The sequence below is a fragment of the Pelophylax lessonae genome (assembly GCF_965119305.1).
Source record: "Pelophylax lessonae genome assembly, chromosome: 2".
NCBI classification, from domain to species: Eukaryota; Metazoa; Chordata; class Amphibia; order Anura; family Ranidae; genus Pelophylax; species Pelophylax lessonae.
Window position 1 is genome coordinate 143,033,306 of NC_138769.1, and position 20,699 is coordinate 143,054,004.

General features: G+C 41.4%; 1 protein-coding gene across 1 annotated transcript in view; it reads right to left on the reverse strand.

Annotated features, from left to right (window-relative positions):
* The window catches only part of RAP1GAP2 (RAP1 GTPase activating protein 2), a 949,148-nt gene that overhangs the window by 833,000 nt on the left and 95,449 nt on the right, over positions 1–20,699 (reverse strand). The window contains exon 2 of the mRNA XM_082245390.1: positions 12,112–12,147. Within this exon, the coding sequence (XP_082101516.1) occupies positions 12,112–12,147 (36 nt within the window). The remainder of the gene's footprint in view (positions 1–12,111; positions 12,148–20,699) is intronic.

A 20,699-nucleotide genomic window follows, 5' to 3' on the forward strand; every position in this document is an offset into this window, starting at 1 on the left:
GTCAAAATCGTGGCAAAAATCGCTGCAAAGTCACCCAACTTTTAGGTCTCACAAATGTGAAAGGGGCCTAAACTCACGTCATAACAAACTATCAACAAATGGTGTATTACATGCTGTTCATACTCACTCAGTCACTATGAGATTTGTTTTCTTTATACTGAAAAACACCTGGTTGATCCTGCTGTTCTCTATCTCCCCCTCTGATCATTATCTATCGCATCTCCGGTGGGGATACCTGCGTTTCAGCCTTACCTCCAATGCCATATACAACCTGAGCTGTTTGTAAGTGTGGGATTTTGGGTGTTCTGTGTCCCCCCGCACTCCCCTCTCCATGTTGGTATTTTCCCCACAAATATTTTTATATTCTTTGCAGATATGCATCACTTTTTTGCTCCTGATAAAGTGGCGATTTTTGGTCCAAGCTTATTGATGCTATGACTTCAATACTAAGTGTCTACTACTTGTATACTCCATGGAATGTTTATATGTTGGGTTTTTATTAACCTGGACTTGGGTACCACTTACCAGCTCTTATTTCTACTGAGTTATTTTATCCTGTAACATAATATGTCTTTACCAATTTGTACACCAATAAATGGTAATGTAGATCCCTGCCAGCTTTGTCCTGCCTCTCATTTAAAGTCCCAAACCCTCTTTTATTTTATTTCTCTATCTCCCTCCTGCTGCCCAAGTCCCCAATTCAGCTAGGAAGTTTGCAGAGTAGGGATCGGCTGGATGTTTGAGTCGCATGTTAATAACCTTGCACTGTATGTGTGGTGGCAAGAGCATTATACAGAGGAGGCCAGGGGGGACTATTCCCACAGATTGAGGGAGTCTGCTGGAGCGGGGGGGGGGGGGGGGGGTTAGGCACTACAGTCTCTTTTTTCTCTATTTAACCCTTGCAATGTGGAGGTCCCAATACAAGGGTATGTTGTTGCTGATGTTGTGCCCAGGGATTTTATTTCTGGAAACAGAAGATATTAATTAGGTATATGCATTCCACTAACATCTGTTTTTCTTTTACATGCGCACCAAACGCATTAGATATATCTGCCAAAACTCATTTTTGATGCTGGCAACATAGTCCAAAATCCGTGAAGTTAACGATACAATTAGTGAATGGCGTAATTAGTGAGTTTCTGATTGGGTCTTTTAGGAAAGCATTATGTGGCACTATGTTCTTACAATGGTTAGTAATGGATAAATATGATAATTCAGAGAAACACCTCCTTTTTTCTGCAAGACTGTGGGGTTGATTTACAAAAGGGAAATAAACGGTGTATTTTGCAAGTGCAGTTGCACTCATTTTCCCTGGAGCTTAGCTCTGCTGATTTCTATCATCTAATCATGTGCATGCAAAAATTCCTTTTTTTTTTTTCATTTTCCTTGCACCTGATTGGGTATTTTTTACAGAGTGAAGGCCTGTCATGCAAGTACACAGTCTATTTGTCTTTAGCAAATCGTAAATCAACCCCAATGTAGATTCTCAGCTTTAAAATATCAAATTTGCCAGAGGCGTAACTAGAACCTTCAGGGCCCCAGTGCAAGAAACCATGAAGGGCCACCCAGACCCCTGGCCGGGGCCCTTCCCTTCAAGCCTGGGGCTTTTCCCACTGATCCTGGGGCCCTTTACTCTCGTTGTTGGGCTCTTTTATTACGGACCCTTTCACAAGTTCTGCATTGGGCCCCCTCCCTGCCATCTTTGGGCCTCCCCACAGTGGTGGAATGCCAGGGATCGGTCGCAAGTGTGACCTTTGTGATCCTGGAAGTTCACCCACTGGTGGTATTATTTTTTATCATTTTATTTTATTTTTTTACAATGTTACTGACTATGACTCTGTCCATTCAGAAAAGGAAGGAGCTGGTAAATTACATATTTACCGACCTCTTCCTGGTTCTCCATTGTGACACATCCCCTGCAGCAGCCGGGAGGAGAGGGGAGGGAGCACATTGGGTGGGGGGGGGCAGCACAGTGGGGGGGGGGGGAGCACACAGGGGCCCAGAGAAAGCAGAACACAAGGGAACTGGATAGGAGGGGTGGTGGGGGCAGCATACAGAGGAACCAATCTTCTCCATTTTCCTCCTGCAGCTACAGGAGGAAAAAGGAGGACAGTGGTTTCTCTACATGCTACCCCCCCCCCCAATCCAGGTGTACAGAAGAGCCGCATAGGCCCCCTGGAGCATGGGGCCCGTTTGCGATTGCAACCCCTGCAACCCCTGTAGTTACGCCCCTGAAATTTGCCCTTGTTCACCAGAGTATTCTACATGCTTTTTCCCCTTATTTATTATCCTGTGGGCTGTTTCTTGAACTACTAAACTGCAACAAAATATAGGAGTGAAAAAACAGTAAAGTATATGCTGCAGATTTTATCCCAGCATGTATTTTTTATAATTGTTTTGCCTAGGAAATAAAAAAAGAATTACTACAAGCAATAGCAAAAACTGTTCTCTTCAGCATTGACATTAATTAACTGTTTCACCAATATTTGTTATTTATATAAAAGTGTACCCAAACCAGTGGCTGTCAATTTGCAAGGTATAGAGGGCCCTTTGATATCACCAAAGGGGTGCGCTTACATCACCAAATGGGTGCGCTTATATCACCAATGGGGTGCACTTAAAGTTCAGAATAGGTATTGCTCAGAATGACCATCAGTGACTGCTAACACATTAGATGAACTGATGGTCAGAGACTGGACAGGTTACAAGTCTGGCCCACACTTGAGGTGCCCATAACCAGGATCGCCAATAAGGGGACACAGGCAATCATCTTATACTGACCCCCATCAGGTCAGCCTGTGGCTCTCCCCTCTCTTTAGTTAAATTGTCCTCCCCAGTAGTGCAGAGTAACCAGAAGCCAGGGAGTGCTCAGCAGCTTCTCCCGGACAGCCAAAAGGTGGTGGGGCCAGGGGATTGGCTGCTTCTTCCCTGACTTGCACAGTTGGCTGATTCATTCTGACGGTGGGGCAAAAGAAGGAGCAGAGATAGCAGCCCGGGAAGTTTCTATCTTCAGCTATGCAGAAAGTGGCTGACTGACTGACTGCTCTGTCACTACAAGCTGCTCACTGACTGATCTACAACTACATACTGCTCACTAACTGGCCAACAACTACATACTGCTCACTAACTGCCCTGCCTCTACATACTGTTTACCGATTGCCCTGCCACTACCTACTGCTCACTGACTGCCCTGCCACTACATACTGCTCACTGACTGCCCTACCACTACATACTGCCTCCTGACTGCCCTGCCACTACATACTGCTCACTTACTGCCCTGCCACTACATACTGCTCACTGACTGCCCTACCACTAAATACTTCTCCCTGACTGCCCTACCACTACATACTGCTCCCTGACTGCCCTACCACCTCATACAGCTTACTGACTGCCCTGTCACTACAGCCTTCTTACTGACTGCCCTGCCACTACAATCTGCTCATTGACTAGCTTGTCACTACATACTACCCTACTCCCCTACTTCGTACTGCTCACTTACTTCTCTGTCACTACATACTTCTCATTGACGCCCTGCCACTACATACTGCTCACTGACTGCCCTGCCACTACATACTGCTCACTGACTGCCCTGCCACTACAAACTGCTCACTGACTGCCCTGACAGTACATACTACCCTACTCCACTACTTCGTACTGCTCACTGACTGCCCTGCACTTTCCTGCTGCTACATATAATACACTTCACAGCTCTGCACTGCCAGTTCTTACTGCCCTGCACTGCATACTGCTCATTGCACTTTTTATGTACTTCTCTGCACTGACACTACAGTCACACCAAGCAGCAGAAGGAAGAGATCCCTATTAGGATCAAGCACAACAGGGCTGAAGGTCAAGCACCTTGGATCTAGGCCATAACTGGACAACATTTAGTGCTGGGTATCCCCAAAAAGACTGGTTGCAATGTAGAATATAGAAGACATAAAGAATACAGAAGACATGCTTGGATTAGAGAAATCTATAAACCAACACGGGGCTGCCCCTCAAGTATGAGAACCTCTGGGGTCCCCGGTGGGACACCCCAAGCTTGAGCCCACTTGACCTAGCAATGGATATACTTCTTGTAGTATAACACACACCCCTGAAAAACACTGCTTTATATATCTGGAAGGCTACCTAGTTGTACTTTTTGAGCCTCCAGGGGTGTTCTCTCTGGTATAATAAACGTATGATCTAATGTCAGTTCTGCATTTTAGGTGTAATATGACAAGTTCAGATTTACTGATGGGTTTTATTTTGTATGTGATCCAGCACATGTTATTCCCTTTTTTGCACTGATTATCAAACAACTACCATGGGTTTCTTTTTTCCATAAATCACCTAATTCTAACTCTTTTGAATCTCAGTTCTGTTGATCTCTTCAAGCTTTTTTTTTTAGCCACTTGTGATTTAATCACGTGCTGCAGCTTTAGCTGCACACCGTTGCTCTGGACCAGTTTCCTGATAGCAACAATGATGGAGCATGTCTGATCTATATAGGGTCTATTTATAAGAGAAAATTGCCGAGCGAATATTTCAGCATTCACACACATCACAAATAATCCTTGAAATGTTTGTAATACTTGCAAAGTTTTTTTTTCTGAATATTTCCTATGACTGCCAGCTTTATCTAGTGGCCATATGCTGAGTCTTCCTGAAATTTCACAATCAGGAAAATACAATATTATGGCCACTAGATGGAACTGAAAATCATAGGTACATAGGAAACAACATCCCCCACATATTCCCACCATGCTGAGATTTTAGCAATGACATGTGCAAATGCAGAGAGAGTTAAAAAGAAAACGCTATGGGGTTGATTTACTAAAGGTAAAAAGACTGTGCACTGTAAGTGCACTTGCTCCTGAGCTTAGTAAATGAGTAGAAGCTCTGCTGACTTCCATCATCTAAACATGTGCAAGGGAAAAATGCTGTTTTTTTTTTCTCCTTGCATGCGATTGGATTGGTTATTTTTTGCAAAGTGAAACTTTACCTAATTTACGAAGCTCTAGAGCAACTGCACTTTGCAGAGAGCACAGTCTATTTACCTTTAGTAAATCAACCCCTATTTGTCCACTTGTAGTCTCCAGCAAGGGCACATGTAACAGGTTATGATTTGCAGAGCACAATTAGAGGCCTGTTGTCCCCCCTATAACAGGAAGTCCTTGAACAAGGACCTGCCTTGCAGGATAATCAGCTACTATTTTATCAAAAGCTGCAGATAGGCCAACCACCAAGCACCAGCCATGTGAGTGGATGGTGTTTGAGTCAAACACTTCCATATCCAAAAGTACTGGAGTGGTGGTGGAATGACCGAAAGGAGAGTATGTTCTGCTGGGGGATTGAGCTTTGAAGCAAACCTACCTTGCTTGGACATTCTTACAGAATTTGCTTTTTTTCATCTTTGTAAAGATTTTTTTCCCCCAAAACAATCCTCTTTGCTACCTTGATGTATATTGTAGACTTTTTTTGGGAGTCCTCATTGATTTTGCTTTTTTAGATTTAATGAACACAGAGAAGAAAGGACCAACAACATTCAGAAATCAAGTGAAAGTGCTGGTTTTCTTCCTGTGATATGATTTAAAAGATGGGTGACTTACCGGATAAAATGGGTCTCATATACCGTACGCTATTGAGACCAATCACGCTTATCGGTAGGTCCCCTTGTAATGCCTCCTGGCTGCGCTGGTGGTAATTTTCCTCCTCACTGCTCCATAGGACAGCATATATTGTTGTTTAAAAAGGAAGATAAAAGGCTCCAGATGGTGTGATATTGTTTTTAAAGGTTTATTCCCATAAAAGTATATCACAGTCTCAAATAAAGTAAGTGGCAATATTCGGCAAAAGGGTTTTTAAATTCTCGTGACTGTATAATACAAGTGCAGAGTGGCGAGCGGAGGTAAATCCGGCTTGCGTTCCAATGCACGTCACACTGTGAGGTCCACGTGCTGACGCGTTTTGTCACATCTGGTGACGTTTTCAAAGGGTATCATACGGTATATGAGACCCATTTTATCCGGTAAGTCACCCATCTTTTAAATCATATCACGGGAAGAAGAAAACCAGCACTTTCACTTTATATCAACAAGTCACTTTAAGATTGTGGATTAATATCACTAAGCACCTTTACTATATTATCCAGCCTCCTGAAGCGAGGAATAATGACAAAAAATTTGACATTTTTTTCACTTTCACATATTTATTTATATCATGAGATGAATATTTACTAATGTTATATGTTTCATATGTCACATTTTGGATACAGTTTATATGATTCATTTATATATATAATCCTATTGGGATCACATTTATATATTGTTTGCACAATATCCTTTGCACATTTGCACATTTATTTATATCTAGCAAGCGCTGTAGATAGCCCTATTAGGACTATTCTTTTTATATACCATTTTACACTACTGCTGCTGCTACATTCACAGAATATCACTTTAATTTTAAAATTTTTTAAAAAATACCATATTTAAAAAAGTTCTAAGCGCGGGGAGTGCACTTTTTTAAGTGTTACTTTTCATTCAGAAATCAAGCCTAAAAACATTGATTTATGGAGAAAAAAAATGAATTAATACAATGAATAAATCATTTAGCAGTGATGAGCAAATTTACAAAAAGAAAAGCAATTTTGTCCGTGACAGACATGACCAATACAATGAAAAAATCTGTGGAAAGATTTTCTCTTCCTCCTTCATCTGTTTGCTATGTTTTTCTAATAAAGTCTAAGTATTTTTTCTTCCTAAACATCCTTTTTTTTTTCCACCTTATTCTTCCCGTAATGATCCTGAGAATTAAAAGTGCTCTACAAGCCAACTGGTATAGTTACTGCAATCAGTAGCCTGGTTGCCAGACAAAGATCTAATTTGTATGAGCAGTGCAGGAGTCTTAATCGGCTGGGACAAGAGAAAAGCTTTTATTTTCCATGCAGCAGAAATCAGGTGCACATTAAATGATATCATGTACATTTTTCAAGTATGAATGCCAATTACTGTGGCTGCTGAAATGCTTTAGAGACTGGTGGAATCAAGAAACACAAATTCAAGAGCAAAGAAGAAGCAAATATCGGAAACACAATTCCTAGTTCTTTGAAGATACAGTATTGGTAGGGTCTTGTGGTCTTATTCACGAACACATTGTACAGAGCAGTATTAATACAAGGCGTGCCAACCAGCTACACACCATCTTTTGAGGTGTATCAAATCCCAAGAACAAACATTTAATATATTGCAGCTTACCAGTCCTTCGAAGTCTTGGTTGAATTAATTTCATTTTTCCAGACTTCTGATTCTTTATTTTCACCTACTTATCCTGCCAAAAGCACACTTCTTATGTGAGGGTGACTCTCTCTACTTTACCTATGGAGGAGCAGCCTTTTTACCCCAAGACAAGACGTGTTTATGAAAGCAAGGTGCCCCTCGATTCACATGGAAAACATTGAACAGTATTTTCATATTGAAAGTGTATCTGAACCTAAAAACAATTATGTTATATTGCCACTTACCAGTTCTAATATGAGATGTATGCATTCAATTTTTTTTTTTTTTAAATCTTCACCTGCCAATCTTCTCATCAACTAAACACTTTCTGTTCTGGGATAACAACACTCATGTACTATATATATGGAGGAGCGGCCTTGTCCCCCCTAGGATATGACTTGTATTAGGACTACAGAACACCTCCTTCTCTCCTTTTCTCCATAACGCAATTCTAACAGGCTTGTTGATAACATTATTTGAGATAACACTGTTCCCATAACACATGGGACGTAGAACAGTACTGGACTAGCACTATCAACAGGCATTTTTTGCACTTATTTAATAGATATAACAAAACACTTTTATTAGTATGGTAATATAAAACACCCGCACTATTAATATATAAAAATTCAATGAGCAGCTGCTGTTCACCCAACAGGGGAATTTGACTAAAACAATATATATAAATATTAGCAGCGCTTGCTCAAACTTCCAAATACATAAATAGTTTAAACAATTGAATACATGAGGCTAAACATGCTATAAGAATGCTGTAAAGTGTTAAATGCAGTAATTGCTGAGATAAATATATAAATATAAGTGCCAAAAATGGTTTAAATAGATTGAATAAATTCATACAATGATACAGTACTAAAAATGTATAATGCAATACAAAGTGCTCGAAGTGCTGTGAATAAAGTGTTAGATGCAATATTACTAATACAAGTATATATAAATATATACAGTAAACCCCTCTCCATTGCGGGGGTTACGTTCCGGACCCAGCCGCGAAAAGTGAAATTCCGCGAAATAGAAAAACCCTATTAAAATGCATTGTAGGCATGATTTTTTTACTGTCACTGTACGTGTAAAAGCATTTTAAGGTCTTTAAACACACTTTTAAAACAATAGAAACTCATTTAAACACATAAAAGATACTAAGAGACAGAGCAAGAGCTATGAAAAACACAAAAATCTTTCATTTTTAATGATTTATATAGTAAAATAACATTACAAAAAAAAACGCGAATTACCGGGACCGCAAACACTGAACCGCGATGTAGCGGGGGATTACTGTAGTGTCAAAAAAAAAAAAAAAAACTCAAGTGAATTCATATAGTAGTCAGTCTATATAAATTTCCAGAGAAATGTGCCAGTGTGCTCAAAAACTGTGCTGATTTCCTTAGTGATGGAAGGTGCTCTCGGTGAGAAAGGTGCCACACTCCCCTTCGGCACCCCTACTCACCAGAAATGAAGACCCTCTCTGGGTCAGATATGGCCTCAAAGGGGAGTAAGGAGTCTTGGATATGAAATCTAGGTAACCTCCAGCAATCACTGCTCACTTCAGTTGGAAATAGTTGTTCCTTAATAGGCTTAGCCCAAATAAATGAAAATATCCATAGTGAAGTACTGCTAAAATATAATTTAATGTCACAAGTAGCAGGAATACTTACAAAACAAAGGTTAAAAGATTGCAGTAAGGTAAATACAGCAAACTTCCTGAAACACCATCTTTCATGCATTTCACGGAAAGACAGGAAGTGATGTAGGTGGTTAAACCGGAAGTTACATCAACGCGTTTCGCCCACCTCCCTGAAGATGTCCTTTGATGACGCTCGGGAATGCGGGCGAAACACATTGACGTAATTTCTGGTTTAACCGCATACATCACTTCCTGTCTCTCCGTGGAAAGCAGGAGAGACGGCGTTCCAGGAAGTTTGTTGTATTCACCTCACTGCAATCCTTTAACCTTTGCTTTGTAAGTTTTCCTACTACTTGCGACATTAAATTATATTTTAGCAGTACTTTACTATGGATCTTTTCATTTATTTGGGCTGAGCCTATTAAGAAACAACCATTTTCAACTGAAGTGAGCGGTGATTGCTGGAGGTTACCTAGATTTCATATTCAAAACTCCTTACTCCCCTTTGAAGCCATATCTGACCCAGAGAGGGTCTTCATTTCTGGTGATTAGGGGTGCAGAAGGGGAGTGTGTGGCACCTTTCTCACTGATGAGCACCTCCCATCACTAAGGAAATCAGCACAGTTTTTGAGCACACTGGCACATTTCTCTGGACATTTATATGGACTGTCCATTTTATGAATTCACTTCAGTTTTTTCTTTTTTTTGCACTTTATATATTTATATATATATTTGTATTAGTACGGTAATATTGCATCTAACACTTTATTCACAGCACTTCGAGCACTTTGTATTGCATTATAAATTTTTAGTACTGTATCATTGTATGAATTTATTCAATCTATTTAAACAATTTTTGGCACTTATATTTATATATTTATCTCAGCATTACTGCATTTAGCACTTTGCGGCATTCTTATAGCACGTTTAGCCTCAGCCTCATGTATTCAGTTGTTTAAACTATTTATGTATTTGGAAGTTTGAGCAAGCTCTGTTATTATTTATATATTTATTCTTTTAGTCAACTTTTAATAGTATATTTAACAGACTACAAGGGAGCAAATACTAATTATTTTTAGAGTTTACATACTCTTTAATAATTAACTGAATGCAGATAACTAAAAGCCTAGAAAACAAAGAGAAAAAGTTTTTCAAACAATGGACACAGACAAAGACGCATTATCTAGTGAAATTGTAACAATGTAATTACCGTAAACCCCCCTCCATTGCGGGGGTTACGTTCCGGACCCAGCCGCGAAAAGTGAAAATCCGCGAAATAGAAAAACCCTATTAAAATGCATTGTAGGCATGTTTTTTTTTACTGTCACTGTACGTGTAAAAGCATTTTAAGGTCTTTAAATGAGTTTCTATTGTTTTAAAAGTGTGTTTAAACACATAAAAGATACTGAGAGACATAGCAAGAGCTATGGAAAACACAAAAATATTTAATTTTTAATGATTTATATAGTAAAATAACATTACAAAAAAAAAACGCAATATACCGGGACCGCAAAAACTGAACCGCGATGGAGCGGGGGTTTACTGTATATGATTATTTTAAGAACACATTTTTGTCCATTCTATGAACTAAACACCAGAGAGTGCAAAATCTGGTGCAGCTCTGAATTGAAACCAATCAGCTTCCAGTTTTTATTGTCAAAGCTTATATGAAAAAGCGAAAGTTTTTAAGCTGATTGGCTACCATTTTCAGATGCACCAGATTTTGCACTCTCCAGTTTTAGTAAACCCCATCCCTCAATGAACTTCCCTAGAGCAGTTAGACCAAGCCAGTCTCAAGACAGGCAGCTACTGCTTGCCCTCTTCTTTAAATAATCCACAGTGCTCTGGGATTCATTTTTCATATAACATTTTTTATTTGTAAAATAAATAATGTGCGTATAAAGTAAAAAAATATAGGACAGTTGTTTAACATTTTTAAATAATAAAAATAAATAAATTGACCTGAAACCATTATAGATTCCTTTTAATGAATTAGTAACTTTTGCCTCCATTTAAATAGTATTTATTGGAAACCATTATGAAATATGCTGATATGATCATTGTGTTCAACAAAAGTTTTTTTAACCACTTAAGCCCCGGAGGATTTGGCTGCTAAAGGACCAGGGGTTTTTTTGCGATTTTTTACTGCGTGACTTTAACGGACAATTGCGCGGTCGTGCGACGCTGTACCTAAACGAATTTGACGTCCTTTTTTTCCCACAAACAGAGCTTTCTTTTGGTGGTATTTGATCACCTGTGCGATTTTTTGATCACGCGCTATAAACAAAAAAAGAGCGTAAATTTTGCAAAAATAACAATATTTTTCACATTTTTTTATATGAAATTCCCCAAAAAAAAAAGTAAAAATCAAAATTTTTTAACATTTTTCGGCCAATTTGTTTTATGCTACCTATGTTTGGTAAAAAAAATCGCAAAAAGCGTATTTTGATTGGTTTGCGCAAAAGTTATCGCGTTTACTAACAAAGAGAAAGATTTTTGTCATTTTTGGTGTTTTTTTTTTTAACGCGTAATGGCGGCGATCTGCGATTTTTTTTTCGGTACTGCGACATTGCGGCGGACAGATCGGACCCTTGACTGACATTTTTGACACTTTTGGGGTTACCAGTGACATTACTGCAGTAATCAGTGCTATACATATGCACTGTTACTGCAAAAATGACACTGGCAGGGAAGGGGTTAACTTTATTGGGAAGGGAGGGGTTAAGTGTGTCCTAGGGGCGTGCTTTCTACTGTGTAGGGACATTGCTATTGGTGTAAAAGCAAAGATCAACCGTTCTACATAGTAGAACGGTCAGATCTTTACTTTTACACAGGGAGAACTGACAGGCAGCTTGTTTACACAAGCTGCTCTGTCTTTCTCCCTTCACAGGAGCGATCGTAGTGTGGCCGGCGGACATCGAGTCCGCCGGTCACACGCACTGACTTGCCTGTGAACGAGCCGCGGCGGGCGCGCGCCTCGGCGGGCGCGCGCCCGCTCGCTATAGGCTCGCAAGTCAGTGACAGGCGAGTGACGTACCGATACGTCACTCTGCCTGGCCGGGGCTGACCGCCGCAGTATATAGTCGTGCGGCGGTCGGCAACCGGTTAAAGGACCACAAAAATGTCAAATCAGATTGTTTATGTAATCTGTCAAATTAACAAAACAGATTGAATTAGTAGAAAGAAAACCAAGGTAGAACTTACTTGACTTTCAGGCTGGCCAGCATTGCTTTGTCAATCCTGTAAGAATAAAATCAATAGACCAATTAATTATTTAGCTTTTACTTACTATTCAAACTGCATCAGTGACCTGGAATGGGCTTCCTGCTTAGATGGAGTCACTGTAGCTAAATTCTCTATCTCATAGATCAACCGTTGAAACAGCTAGAAAGAACTTTATCAGCAGATATAGACTGATATAATCACCATGCTGCATTTAAATCACATCTACGAACATGCAGTAAAAAAACCCAACAAACATTAAATGGAAACCATTCCTCTTATTTATTAGTAAAGAAGAAGTAATATGTTGCCTGAAGCAATCAAATCAGATTGCAGCTACCATTTCCCTAAAGTGGGGTACACACTAGTAGAAAATCTGCCGAAAATTCCCGTCCGAGGTAAAATCATATGATTTTCGGCTAGTGTGTACACAACTTTCAGCAGCTGATGCCGACATTTTCAATGAAAAAAAACGGAGGGACAAACCCCAACATTTTTATCGTCCTTCCCCAGACGACCAATTTTCGTTTAATGTGTAAGCAGTACGTCCGCGAAAAATCGGATACGAAAGACCATGCATGATCTGAAGTTGCTGACCACCCGGAAGTCTAGGAACAATTGTCCCAAAAAAAAAAAAAAAAAATCAGACGAGAAATTTTGTGAACATTATGCACTCTCAACTAAAAACGGTTATGACCGCTGAGCATGAGGGAGAAAAATCGGAGATTATTTTGTCCGCTTTTCATCAAGTGTATACGAGCCTTAAGGCAGAAATTCGAGAGAAGACAAATGACTGTTAGTGAAGACAGGCAAAACACTTTTCTTTCTTTCAACCACTTTTAAGAAATGTCACACAGGCACATTGGATTGCTATACCCCTATATACATTGCATACAAAGCATCAATACATTTATTTAACCCCCTTAGAATACAACTTGCTCTAAACACTCTCTTGGTGGCTCCAGTTGGGATTTCCCTACTCCCACAAGGTCATAACAAATGTATTATTCTTTTGCAGCTGGATTCCCCTATCATTTTATTCTACATCAGAGATAATCCCTCAGTATTAAACCAGCATTTGGATATGTATTGGCTTCTGTAAATGTGTGGAAATTAGGATTCTGGTGAGTAGAGGTCACCGCTAAAACCAAAGGAGAGTTTGATAGATCCAGTCACATGTTAATGGTGAACAGGACAATACCAGGCCCTAAGCAGGGTCAAATTGTTTAAATATACCACTATTATAAGTCTTTGTAAACTCTAAACATATAGGAGTGGAAACATTTTTTTAGTCATCATTGCATTAAAAAAACTGAAAACATAAACTGTACCTGTGCATTGCTTTGAAGACCCCTGAAGCAGTGTTAATTTCGTCGACTAAAACCGACTAAAACGTTTTCGTAGACTAAATTAAATCAATTTTAGTCGACTAAAATACGACTAAAACTAAAACAATTCAGATGACTAAAATACAACTAAAACTAAAATGGCATTTTAGTCTTAAGACTAAAATACGACTAAAACTAAAATGGCATTTTAGTCAAAAGACTATAACTAAGACTAAATCTAAATTTGCTGCCAAAATTAACACTGGTGCATGCTCAAAGCTTAATACCATAAATAATAACATATTAGATTTTTCACTCCAGGACCAGCAGTAGTATATAATGAGTTTGGAAATTGTAGAGAAATGCTTAAATAATGCATTACAAATTACAATTGAACTACACCCATTCGATTATAGATGACTAAAATGAGTTATAGTCGACTAAAATAAGTTATAGTCGACTAAAACGTAGGACGTTTTAGTCGACTAAAATGTAGGACGTTTTAGTCGACTAAAATGTACTGGAGTTTTAGTCAACTAAATACGACTAAAACTAAACCACTTGCAGAAGACTAAAATGGGACTAAAACTAAAATGCCATTTTAGTCCTAAGACTAAGACTAAATTGAAATTTGCTGGCAAAATTAACACTGCCCTGAAGCAGCTTATACTTACCTTCCCTTTTTCTCCTTTTCTCCTGTGTGACAGTGATGGTGCTTGATGCTGGCTTAGCACAGGAAGCAGCACTATAACTTGGGAGCTAAGAGAGAGTCCTCAGCCTTTAGTAAGCTATGCCTAGGAAGGCCTTGGGAGCTTCTTCTCCTTGTTTTGGTTAGGCAGCCTGCATACTTACCTGTGTGCTGGCTGCCCTCGCTGTCTGTTCCCAGCAGTGGCTTACATCTCAGTTGCGTAACAAATAAATGCAGTGCTGCACCTCCACTGCTCCAATAGCACCTCCAGCTCCTCACAGCAGTTACTTGCTCTCAACCCTGCACTGCCCCATATTCCATGCCAGCTACAGGGTAATGTCTAGACCCATGTCCCCAGCTTTGTAATTGGTCCTGGCCACATGTCCCCAGCTTTGTGATTGGCCCATGGTGCAGGAGCTACCTTATTTAAAGTGCATCAGCCTGTGGCTCTGAGCTTGTGATTGTGAGTCCTGCTAACCAAGTGCACCTGACTTGCTTGTTTTTGTTGCTGACCCCTGCTACATTCTTGCGTACCCTTACTGCTTGCTGCCTGTCCTGACCTTTGCTACATTACTAAATTGTTCTACTGTTTGCCACCTGCCTTAACCTTTGCTATTAATATGCCTGCAGCTAGTTGCCAGCCCTAACTCTTCTAGAGTGCCTTACATATTGTTTCTCCCATCACTGTACAGTACATCTACTCTCTTCTACTTTGGGTCCACTAGCGACATGCTACAGCCAGAATATATAATTGTATAAGCCTGGAGGCAACCTAGTACCACCAGGCCTGCTTGCCTTAGGGGCCAAAAGTACAAGTAAAAAAAATAAAAGTACAAACAACAAAAAGTCTTAACTGTTTTAACAATACCTGTCCATGTGCATCTTACTTTTGATTGATATAAATTGATCTCAGTGGTTGACATTTTTACTTTGCTTGTTGGATTTGGTCAGATGCACACTGGAGGTTTTCACCTGCCATTGAGCAAGTCTGAGCCCATGGTGTGTCTCTTTTGTATGAGAGAGGGCTACCACCAAAGCATGCTTGTGCTCAGGGTATTTATTGCTATATTATGCATTGCTAGCTCTATTGTAGTGTTACTTATATTTGAAAATGTATGTAATGAAAGTTGTTGAAATAGTTTAGACTTTGTTTTTGTGCCTCCATTCTCAATGGCCTGAAACATTGAAGGAGCTCTGACCTTGCTCTGCAGGCTTGTTCTAGGCCAGTGACTAAAAAAAGAGATGAAAGATATGACTGGCAGGGAACTAGCATTGAAGGGTAGCCTTCATTTATCTCTCATTAGTGGTTTTCTAAAATACCCTACCTGAGGTTACAAAGATTCAGCTACTATGTGCTTGTTTTATCTGTTATTGACCTTACATGCCAAAAGTTACAATACTTTTAGTTTATACTGCATAATATTGTAAACAGTAGTGTATAAAGTAAAAGGAAAATAACAATGTAGTTTAAATAATTGTATGATTTTGGCATGGCATGATTAAGATTAAATATTTAATCTTGAGAGCACTGCCGTAATGATGTTGAGATTTGGATTTTGGGTAAGGATGTCTAATGGGATGTAAACAAATTGTAATTATTTGCTGCAGGTTAAAATGCTACCAATTTCCTTGCAAAAAGAAACAAACATTTGTAACAGAAATGTTTTTTAAATGAGGAAGAATATCAAATGTAATATTGTCATGGGCATCCGCAGGTAGGTGCAAGAGGGGGCAAATGCCCCCCCAGAATCTAAACTTCTCATTTCAAGTGGTTGTTAAGCCACTTTATACCATCCTGTCTGGTCTGTTTAATAATCCTGTGTGCCTGTGTGTCTTTTTTTTAAAAAAAATAAGCCGTTCTTTACCAGTTTTCAGAGGGCCCAGCACCGCTCATGTGACCAGTCAGCTCTCTCCTCTCCCCGCCTGACAGCTGCCTGCAGTGGGGGGCCGAGGATTCCTCACTGATGTCTGTCGGGAGGGGGAGAGGCAGCCGGTCACGTGAGCGGCGAGTGGCGCTCTGAAAACTTGGAAAGAATGGCTTATTTTTACAAAAACACAGGGGCACACAGGATTATTAAACAGACTGTAGACAGGATATGAAACTTTAAATGAAAATACCGCAGCAGGAGGGGACGGGGGCACTGACCCAGGAGCAGACAGGCAGGGAGATTGGGGGGAGAGAGGATAGAGGAGGACAGGAGGGCTACAGATGACAGAGGCACGTAAACTGACCACAATGCCAGGGCTCAGCAGCCATGGTATACCGTGGTCAGTTTACAGAGGGGAGAACATAGCCAGGCAGGATCAGCCAGATATTTTAGGTGATAGAAGGGGCCAAATTACACAGCAAAGCACTGTGCTGTATAACATGCTTTAAGGGAATAGGATCATTTTTTTTAGGTTAACAAATGCTTTAAAAAATAAATGCTCAAAATGAGTATAATGACTAAGCCCCTCCCCTTCATGACATTGTTGAAAAGGGGTGGAGCATGGGTGACCTTAAAATGATGCCCCCCAGCATGAAAAAAGTTCTGCGGACGCCCATGAATACTGTATGTACTATAGACTATGTTACAGGTTTAAAGTCCTAAGCCTTTCGTAAGCACTGGCTACAGAAGGGCTTGACTGCCTAAGCCCAAGACTTCAGCCTGGTAATGAGTAAAAAAACAAACAAACAGGGTAGCGATTCTGGGAGCATCATTTATTTATTAAAACAGCACAATTGGAAGATCTTGGAAGATCACATTAGTGAACGAGAAAAATGCTTAGTAAATCCTAACAGATCAGTCTAGCCTGGGCCATCCAGGACGAACCACCATTCCAAACCAAAACCTGCCAAGCTGTCGGCTTCCAGACTCCCAGCAGAGTTTGCCAGCTTTGCTTTCAGTCTGGAGCAGCGGTTTTCCCTAAATGTCCTAGGCCGATCTGTTACTAAGTGCTTTTCGCCTTTACTAATGTGAGTTGCCAGTTGTGCTGTTTTAATAAATATCCTTATGTTTTTAATGCTGCACCCATAGTGGCACCCTTGTTCGTTATTTTCTTGTTGCTGCAGAGATTCCTTCATGTCTTTAAGGAGCTGCCTTCCAGTGTTGCTTTTCTCCAGATGAACTTTCATTTTGGACTATGTTGTTTCATTATGGATTCTAGAGGCATACCCTGTCCTATTCGTTTGTATATACAGTATGTGTCCAGCCAGGTAACACCACTATACTATACCAAGACTTCCTCCATCTGGCTCTCCCTTGAACCTTCTGAACATTTATCCCACGTACCCCAGTAAATGTGTACCCATGTTATAAAGTGTTCAAACAAAGAAAAAAAAAAAAAAAACCCTCAACCCAACATATTTCACCCCGTCAGTGCTTTGTCAGGGGTGCATAGTGTGGTGTTGTTTCAACCAGAGCACATGACCAAGTTTTGTTTTTTTTCTGTGTTGAACCTTTGTGCTCCAACATGTGTGAGAATAGAACAGCGGCACAGGAGCGAGCACATAGCAGGGTAAGTGGCTTTCTCTGGGGGCACTGCTCAATGGGAAGGAGCCAGGAGCGCCGGCGGGGGGACCCGAAAAGAGGAGGATGAGGCCTGCTCTGTGCAAAACCACTGCACAGAGCAGGTACATATAACAGGTTTGTTATTTAACCACTTGCCGACCAGGCCAAAGCTGAAGCACAACTACAGCACGGTCAGCTAGCTCTGGGAGGGCGTACTATGACATCCTCCCAATTTCGCGTTTCTCACGCGCCCCCTGGGGTGCGCACATGGAAGTGTCTGTGATCAAGCTTTGTGGTAAAGGGCCAATGAAAGCGGCCCTTTACCACATGATCACTCCAACCAATGACGGAGCAATCACTTGTCAACAAACAGGCACATGTCCAGTTCAGTTCCTGCCCTCTCCTCGTGCCGATCGTTACAGTGTTAGGAGAGGAGGGAACTGGTGCAGCACACTTGTGGGCTGGATCTAAAGTGCCCACAACGCAAATCTGTGAACATCTATGCCTCATTCATGCTCATCCATGCCTCATTTATGCTCATCCATGCCTCATTCGTGCCTCATCCGTGCCCATTCATGCCCAACAATGCATTATTCATCCCTCATCTGTGCCCATCCATGCTTCATTCATGCTCAACCCTTCCCATCCATGCCACACCAGTGCTTATCCATGCCTCATCCATGATACATCAGTGCTCATCCATGCCTCATCACACATACACAAATATTTTAAAATGTAGTAAAACATGTTTTAATGACACACTTACCAATGTAAAAAAAAAGTGACTAACATTTTTTAAATTTAATAATACATTTAATTGTTCACACTAGCGGTTGGGGAGCATTAAAACCCTGCTGTTGAGCCATGCTTTTACCACCCTCAAACACTACCACCTCTTAGCTGTAGAGGCAACGGCTGGGCATGTTCACATATTGCAGCTGCAATTATACACAGTGCCCTGTTGCTTTAGCAGGCGTAGCACCCACTGACCGTGACCCATTTAAGCAGCCAGCAAATGCGTGCAGCGTGGATTTCAAGCAGTTAAGGCAGGTTGTGTGGAGGCACTGAGCATCATTCCTGCTTCCTGAGAATGTTGAAGGTGGGGGTCCAGCCAAGTATATCTTTCATGGAGGGAATGGTTTGTTGACAAATGGTTTCCTATTTTTTTTTTTTTTTCACATTTCACCTTATCATTTTTTCAAGTGTTGAGACAGAGCTTTGGTATGAATTAGAGCGGAGACTGCTAGACTAACCTTAAAACAAAGCCTTCCAGCACCGCGATGTCACCGCTGCAGGTGCTCCCCATCCTCACCCGGTCTTTCCTCCAGGTTCGCGAACTCCAGCTGTGTGACTCGCCAGAGCCACGATGACGTCACTCCCGCCCATGCGCGAAGGAGCCACCATTTACGGCTGGCTGTTCCTTTATATTGGGCAGACTAGATGGGCCAAATGGTTCTTATCTGCCGACACATTCTATGTTTCTATGTTTCTATGTTTCTTTAGAGACGTCATCAGCTGCATGTAAAGTAAATATCTCCTAAACGGTGCAGGTTTAGGAGATATTTACACTACCTATAGATAAGCCTTTTTTATAGGATTTCCTATAGATGAAAGTCAGAGATGGAAGTTTATGCCCACTTTTAAAAAAAATGAGTTTAATAAGATATAATGTGTATGTTGAATACATCCATGTAGCACCTCCGAAGTCCCAATAATTCCTAACCTATTCGAGAATGTTACTTTTCTTTCGGTAAATCTTGCCTGCAAGGTGCAGGGCAGGTTTATAGTACAGAAGGCAGAGAAGGTTGGCACTCTTGTAGAAGATGCAGTCTGCCATCAATCCTCTTGGATCTTCATTTTGCCCAGGGAAGAGCTTGTGTGTGCTGGGCAGGAAGCAGTAATCGGGGCTGTCCTGTGAAGATCTCTTCCTGCTCTGCCCACCTGTACTGGAGCTGTGAAAGCCCCGACTCAGCTAGACAGGAACCCAAGGAGAGAGCGACTTTTCCCTTTTTAAGCTTTGGTTTGTGACAGCACGGACGTAGGATGGTGGGTAGGGTTGAGCGGACACCTAGATGTCCGTGTTCGACGGGTTCGGCCGAACTTTAAAAAAAAGTCCGGGTCCGTGTCCCGGACTTTTACCGAACTTTTCCCGGACACCGAACCCCATTGAAGTCAATGGGGACCCGAACTTTAAGGCACTAAAATGGCTCTAAAACACCAAAGGAAAGGGCTAGAGTGCTGCAAATGGCAGCAAAACGTAATTAAGAGCATGGCAAGTGCTCTGCAAACAAATGTGGATAGGGAAATAACTTAAAACAACAAAAAAAAACAGAAAAATAAAACAATGTTCTTCTTCATCTCTGAAGGACGAGGCCCATATGGAGTAGGAGGGAGGTTGAGGTGGTGGTGGATGTGGCGGTGACATAGGCGTGCGCACAGGGTGTGCTGGGTGTGCCTGGGCACACCCTAATCACCTAGGGCACATAGCATTGCCAGTGAGGAGATGGGAAAGATCTCCCTGGGACCTGCTCTGCTCTATTTCTCCTTGCCTACAGGTACATGGCCCCGATACATTACTCTCCCTGCTGGCAAACACATGCATGTGTATTTCAACTTTGGGGTGCACACCTTAATGCAATAGGCTGCGCACACCTATGGGCGGTGTAGGTGGAAGCGGCGGTGGAGGAGGACCAGGGCCGGATTAACAGCATCATGGGCTTGGTGCTGAGGATTTTGAAGGGCCTTAAGGGCCGTGCCTTGCCATGCACCCAGAGGAGGAAGGGTGCAGCCATGCATGCCTAATTCAACATGGGATGCTGTCTCTGAAGCCCATAAACACATCCATGCATCGCCAACTGTCCCTCCTTGTCCGGCCTTCACGCTGTGTGGGGAGGTTCTGAGGGTGCTGCCTGGGGAAGCGAGCATAGAAGCCAGACTTCTGTGTTTACAAGTGACAGAAGAGCGGTAACAGTGAATATGGCCAACCCGGGGCCTATATAAAAGGTAGGGGCCTGGAGCTGCAGCTCCAATAGCCCCTACATTAATCTGGCCCTGAGGAGGAGG